This window comes from Tupaia chinensis, unplaced genomic scaffold (assembly GCF_000334495.1).
Source record: "Tupaia chinensis unplaced genomic scaffold, TupChi_1.0 Scaffold143646_1, whole genome shotgun sequence".
Lineage (NCBI taxonomy): Eukaryota > Metazoa > Chordata > Mammalia > Scandentia > Tupaiidae > Tupaia > Tupaia belangeri.
In genome coordinates, this window is record NW_006203494.1 from 60,185 (window position 1) to 67,369 (window position 7,185).

The 7,185-nt window shown below is 52.3% G+C and overlaps 1 protein-coding gene across 1 annotated transcript in view; it reads left to right on the plus strand.

Annotated features, from left to right (window-relative positions):
* Window positions 1-1,976, plus strand: part of FAM76A (family with sequence similarity 76 member A) — a gene marked incomplete at its 5' end in the record, with an annotated part of 38,826 nt that extends 36,850 nt beyond the window's left edge. The window contains 1 exon segment of the mRNA XM_014582540.2: window positions 107-1,976. Within this exon segment, the coding sequence (XP_014438026.1) occupies window positions 107-193 (87 nt within the window).
* Between the last annotated feature and the right edge of the window lie 5,209 nt (window positions 1,977-7,185).

Here is a 7,185-nt window from a genome sequence, read left to right on the forward strand (position 1 = left end):
GTGAGTTCTAAGCCACCGGGTCCGGGATGCGAACCGCGGTCGACTACGTGGGAGTCCAGTGACATAGCCATTACGCTAACTGCTGGTCCCCGGATTTCTTTTTTAGGCCAAGAACCGAGAACTATTGAAGCAGGCAGCTGCCTTGTCTAAGAGCAAGAAGTCGGAGAGGGCAGGAGCCATCACCTCTCCGTGACAGGTCGCAGGCAGCAGGCGAGCGGCCCTGGGTTCGACTGGAGGCCTGGCTGTCCTCTGGGAGCCTCTGGTTTGTCACAGTGGCCCTCCTGCACGTGCAGGGCAGGGTGGAGACGCGGGTCTGTGCTATGTGGCTGCGCACTGGGGTGCTGGGGGTGCTGGGGGTCCAGGCCGCACCCTGCCCCACTGCCACACTCCTGCCGCTCCCCTCTCCCCCTCCGATTTGGGCCTGCACTTCCTTTGTGGCCACTGCTGTGTTGTGTGCAGGACGCTGTCCTCCTTTGTCCCGTCCGTCAGTGTGCTCGGCCGTACCCGTGAGCAGTCTGGCATTCGTTACCTGGCACTGCCACCCTCTGGACTTTGAAACTGCCACCTTCAGGCTGGTACATGGAAGAGGCTTTCCCTCTCCAGTAAGCCTTTTGCTTCAGGGTATACTCTTGGGGTTTTTTCCAGGTATATTATGTATGAACTTTGTACTGTGTATAGCCAGAGTTTTATTTATTTTTTAAACACAGAAACTTTTTCTTGATAAAGGAATATTGGTAGCCCAGCTAGTTCTTGTAAAAGTGATGTGTCTCAGAAAAACAGTCCCCTTCGCCAGCTTCTGTAGGTCAGACCTTTTCTCTCTGGTTACCTCGGAGCCTCCAGAGCTGCCCCGTGACATCACTGGCTGCGAGGACAGGGCGGAGCTAAGTGCCTTTCTGGGGGGCTCTTGCACGGAGCCAGGGCAGCAGGGCTTGGAACCTCCTCCAGGAAGGGCGGCAGGTGCCAGTGCTGGCTACGTCCCTTCCCGCCCACTGGGCACACCACGCCCCTTCTCGCCCACTGGGCACACCGCTCCTTCTTAGGGGGTCCCCTTTGCTTGCTTTTGGCGGTTGTCATCCTGGGCTCTTGTCAGAAAACATCGTTTTGCACAAGCAGATTCAGGAGGGTGCCTCCCAGCTGCCTGCACCTTTTCGCTCGGATCCCAAGGAGGATGCTGGATTCTGGGAAGCAGCTGGGCCTGGCTGGTGGCCCTCTCCCCTTCCTGGGCTGCAGGGCGTGGACCCGCTCTTCTAGGAGAGCACAGACCTGCATTTGGAGCCAGCCTCTCGGGCCTCTGGAGGTTTTAGAAAAAAACGGCTGAAGGGCTGCTAGGGTGGGACCTGAGCTAGCAGGAGGCGGGGAGGTGCTGGCAGGGAGTGGGCTGCCTCACCGGGGTGCTTCCTGGGCGGCCAGCTCGACAGTGGCCTGGCAGACGCGGGCTGTGGCTAGTGTGTGGCCTGGAAGGGATGCTCTCCCTCTTCTAGGGAAGGCAGGGGCAGTGGCAAACTGTGACTTTCTGACCAGAGACTCTGAGACGAAGATAAACAGGCAGATAATATTTTTCAGATGCTTTTGCACTGACTATGGGGAAAAGATGGTAAAAAAAAAAAGGGGGTCTTTTTTCTTTTCATTTTAAACACTGAGAAATTCTGTTGTGTGAAGTACGATAATATAAAAACATACTTAGTTTTATACTAAATCTTTTTTTAAGGTCTTGACATTTAATATAAAGTAAATCCACACATTTTCTAACTTTCCATAAGTTCCAAAAAGAGAAGGAAGAAACCTCAGTCTTGAAATTCTTATTTTTAAAAACCATGACACTGTTGTACCGTGAAATGGAGGAGCCAACTTTTGGTGACACCTCCGACCTCTTTGTACGTTTGTAATAATGGACATTTTCAAGCCCAGGAATGTCTTGGTTTGTACAGACTTTGACACATGTGTGCTAATAAAAACCCGTATGGACTCAAGTGGAATTGCCGGGTTTGCTTCTGTTCTTGCTGGTGGCAGCAGGCAGCGCCCACCCCTCCGCCTGGACAGCAGGCTGTCTTGCTCATGGGCTAAAACACTACACCCTGTGCCAGGCCGGCAGGTGGCATGGTGGGTAAGGTGCTGGACTCCCACATGGTGGGCCACAGTTCGAGTCCTGGACCTGGTGGCTTGGTTTCTTACTTTCCCTTTCTCTGGTCAAATTAAATATAATAATAATAAATAAAATAACTAATTTTTAAAAACCCCGAACAGGTGAATGGGGACTTGGATGTTCATCGGCAATTATTACTCTGTCTGTCTACCCGAGACTTGCTGTGACTGGCGACCAGGGGTACCACAGTTACACACGCTGGGGCCATTGGGGGACAGGGCCCTAGATCTATATTCACCACTGCTTCGATGCACACAGGGTGGGTCTTCAGACAGTACGAATGAAGCTTTGTGAGCTGTTGCCTCCAAAAGAGGGAAGAGTGCATTAGTCTTAGTTTGAAGCTCTAGTGATTTATTTTTTTAGGTTTTTGCCTGAAGGCTCATGCACTTGCCAGAGACAGACAGGGAAAGTGAGAAACCAGCCCTGGTGGGGCGGCCATGCCGCGCCCTCTCCTCCAGTCTCTTCTCGGGATTTTGGGCATGCATATACATATACATATGCCTGGCACAGTTTTCAAGCCACCAGATCCAAGATGCAGCCGGTCATTGGCATACAGGAATCCAGTGCCTTAGCCACCATATCACCTGCTAGCCCTGTGATGGCGTTTTTATATTATTAGATAATTATTTACTGGGGCCAGCAGTTGGCGTAGTGGCCATGTCGCTGGACTCCCATGTAGTTGACCACAGTCCAAGTCCCGGACCCGGTGGCTTAAACTCACACCAGGCGCGTGTGCATGCATGCCCAGGATCCCGAGAGGAGAATGGAGGAGAAGAGATTGCAGCGTGGCCATCCCCCTGGGGGTGATTTCTCACCTTCTGTCTCTCTGTCTCTCTCTGTCTTTCTGGTGAGCGCACGCGCCCTACAGCAAAAACCTCTCCAAAAGAAAAAAAAGCAGGTGCCTTGCAGACATTGTCGCTGTCACATCGTGGTCATTCTGGTCTATAAGCTCAAAGCTTATTTTCTCTAAGTAAACTGAAGACAGTTTTATTTTGTAGCTATTTAGGATCACCTCTACTGTGTGAGTTGTCTTAATTTATTCATTTACCAACCCTTAAAACCCATGCTAGGGGAAGAGCATTAGGGTCTAGACCAAGGAAGAGCCCCCTGGTCACCAGGAAGGTGAGCAGCCTGGCTCCACCCTTTGCGGTGGGGGACCAGATGCGGTCTGCAGCCTAGCTGTCCTCACTTCGTGTCCAGTCTGAGGACCATGGAGGAGGGGCTGTCTTCGGGGAGGGTCACACCTGTGAGTTACAGGGTGCTCTGATTATGTGCGGTGTAACAAGTCGCCCCAAATCTGGTGGCCTAAGCACCATCTGAGGGCCAGGTGGTGGCCCAGCGAGCGCTCGGGGTTCTGGGTCTGCGTTCCAGGACCTCCCTGAGCATGCTGGTACACGCACACCTGCGATCGGGCCAACTGGGGCGCGGGGGGTTGTGGGAGCCGGTCAGGGTGGCTGTCTCTCATGGATATGAAAGGTGAGTAAACTTACATACAGACAACCTCAGTGTACCCACAGACCCTGCAGCTGGGAGTGGGCAGCGCTGTGGCGACGACCCACCTCTGTCTAAAACGTCTGGCCATCTAAGGGGGCTGTACAGCGGGGGCACTTCGTGGAGCAGGCACGCCTCTCGGGCTGTGTCTCTTGTGGCTGTGACCTCAAGGTTATCCTCAAGCCTCCAGGCACGCCCTGCAGCAGTCAGACCCCACCCAGACTCAAGGGCACATGCAGAGCCTCCTCTGAGCAGGAGCGCATGGGACGGGATTACCGCACTGACATGTCAGACGCGCTTTGCCACATGGTAAACCATTTGAGGCCTAACCCAGACCCAAGGGCAAGGCAGGTCTGCACGTGTGGGCCCCACCAGACCTGCACACGTGGGCCCCACTAGCTCCAAGACTGCCTCTGGGCTGCGGAGGCCCTTCCACAGGTGCCCCGCGGCACCTGGGTTAGAAATTCAGCCTGCTGGCTCTTCCCCAGGGGCCTACAGGCTGCCACCGGTGCTGCCACGCCTCAAGTGACCCCTGGGAGGTTCCAGCACATTGTGAGTACTCAACACCAACACCGACAGGCGGCAGAGAATAGCCTTTGCCATCACTGCCTTCGAGGGCGTGGTGAAGACCTGCTCCCATGCCGTGGAGGAGTGCGGCGTGGGGGACACAGCAACCTCACGGGGAGAGCAGGGGAGCTCACCGAGGATGCGGGGGAACGTGCCATCCCTACGATGCAGAATCCACGCCGTGCGAGGTCCTGGGCTGGGTCTTGAACAGGCAGGAAGATGTAAAGGATGGAAAATATAGCCAGGTCCTGGCCGATGGTCTGGACTGGAGACTGAAGAAGACTCAGGCCCACAGAGGGCGCTGCCTCCGGGGCCCCTGGGTCTGAGGCCAGCACACTGAGCCAACGGTGGCCGTACCACGGGGGTCCGAGAAGAAAAGTCTGTGGCCGCATCTGTCTTTGTATAGTTCATGTGAACTGCTTTTGGAAAGGTTTTTGCTACAGGGTGCGTGCGCTCGACAGAGACAAAGAGACAGGTATCACCCCCCAGGGGGATGGCCACGCCGCAATGCCTTCTGCATTCTCCTCTTGAGATCTTGGGCACGCATGCATACGCGCCTGGTGTGAGTGTGAGCCTCCAGGTCCGGGACTCGAACCATGCACCATCTGCTGGTCCCTATAGTTCATGCAAACTAGATGTAGGGCACACTTTCCTTCAGGGCAGCAGGTCACACCCACCTCGGTCAGACCACAGAGGTGCCTGGCCATGGCTTTCTCTGGGGTTGCTGACCGCTTGCACGGTACGTTCACCCTGCCAGCCGACATTTAAGAGTGGTAAAACTGGGCAGGTGGAGGTGCTAGACTCCTACATGGCAAGGGCAGTCAGTCCCGGCCCTGGTGGCTGGTTTCTCACTTTCCCTGTCTGGTGAGTGCATGTGCCCTGTAGCAAACTAAGAAATAATAATAATGATGATGAATAAAATTAAATAATTATTTTTTAAGAGAGGTTTAGGCACTAAGGTGCATGTACTCAACAGAAGAGACAGAGACAGTGAGAGAGAAAGTGAGGGGGGATGGTCACCCCATAATCCCTTCTCCTCCTGGGATTTTAGGCATGCACACACATGTGCTCAAGTGAGTTTCAAGTCACCCGGTCTGGGACTTGAACTGTGGTCAGTCGTATGGGAGTCCAACGACGTAACTGCTATGTCGCCTGTTGGTTCCCAAAGTTAAATCATTCTTGAGGTACCAGTAGATAGCATAATAATTATGTCACTGGACTCCCACATAGTTGACTAAGATTCAAGTCCTGGCCCCGGTGATTTAAAACTCATGCTGGGTGTGTGTGCATACATGCCCAAGACTCCAAGAGGAGAATGCAGAAGGATCCCAAGAGGAGAATGGAGACAGGATTACGTGTGGCCATCCCCCCTGAGGGGTGATTTCTTGCTTTCTGTCTCTCTCTCTCTGCCTAGTACATGTGACTTATAACAAAAGTCTCTCAAAAACCCTCTTAAAAATAAATCATTTTTAAGAAAAATGGTAAAATAACTTTTTTATTATTTATGTTAATTCAATATACATTTATTTGGCTTAGGGACCAGCAGTTAGAGTAATGACTATGTCACTGGACTCCCATGTAGTCAACCGCAGTTCGAGTCCCAGACCCGGTGGTTTAAACTCATACCGGGCGCGTGTGCATGCGTGCCCAAGATCCTGAGAGGAGAAGGGACGAGAAGGGATTGCGGCGTGGCCATTTCCCCCTGGGGGGTGATTTCTCGCTTTCTGTCTCTTTCTGTCTTTCTGGTGAGCGCACACACCCTATAGCAAAAACTCCAAAAAAACAAAAAAAAGAAAGAAAGAAAGAAAAGAAAAACGTTTATTTGGCTTCTAGTCGTTACCAGGCAGCTTTACTGCTGACAGTCACACAGAGATTTTTCTTGTGCATAAAGAAAACAGTTCTGGGGCCAGCAGGTGGCAGTGGCTATGGCACTGAATTTCCACCAGGGCGACCCTCCAAGTCTTGGAGCCCAGGGCTTGACAATCACGTGAGGGTGTGTGTGTGCGCCCAAGTCCCAGGTGGAGAATGGAGACGGGATTGCAGCGTGGCCCGCAGGGTTGGGGGTGGCGCCTGATGGCTCAATTCCCCTCTCTGTCTCTCTCCGGAGAGTGCACATGCCCTGTAGCGAAAACTTAAAAAAGAAACTTGTAGGAGAAAAATAAGTTTATTGAACTTCACTTGAAATTGTGTCCAATGTAAATGAAGACGTTCTCAAGTCTATTTTACGGGCAAAAATAAGTAAAATTTATATGATTCGCAGTAAGACTTGAGATAAAACTATGGATTCTAATGACAGACATGTTTAATAATCAGGAGACCCCCAAATGTCACCTGTCCCTGTGGTAGGCAGTTAGTCGTGAGCGGGCAGCCCTAAGAGAAAAGCGAAAGGCTCCTCTAGCTCCGGGTGCCAGGAGGGCGAGGCAATTTGCCATCTTCCTTCCTTGAGGCCTGAGGGAAGTGCACAGGGATGATTCGTAGATTTTTCTCTTATCAAAAAGGACTAAGCAAGCGTTTTGGTCTATGCCCCAATTCCTATTAGGGCGATGGACTAACTGGGTAGTCTAATTGGGGCAACCTGGCTCCATTGGGCACCCTGCGCAATTAGGTGATCAAGTTCCTCATTCTTTACCTGTGAGGAAGGTGCAGGTGCAGGAAAGAACCTGTGGATTCAAATTTAAAGGAAGGACTTAGGCAGCGTAAGGGGCCTCCCACTAATGAATATTCATGACCTCTAGTAAGAAAATAAGGGTAGCTAGGCACAAGCGGGGCCGCCACCTGGCAATCTGCCCGCCCAAAAGCCTTTTGGGTGTACTTCCTTTCTTTCTATCAAAGCTTTTTTTCTACCTACTTCATTCGTGGTTGCAGTTTCATTTTGCGCCTAGGGACAGGTCTCTAATTTTAGTGATCTGGACTTCACAAGGCAGCTCCACACTCTCCCATCCGTTAACATCCCCTCTACAGGGAAAAGCTTCGGGTCCCACGGG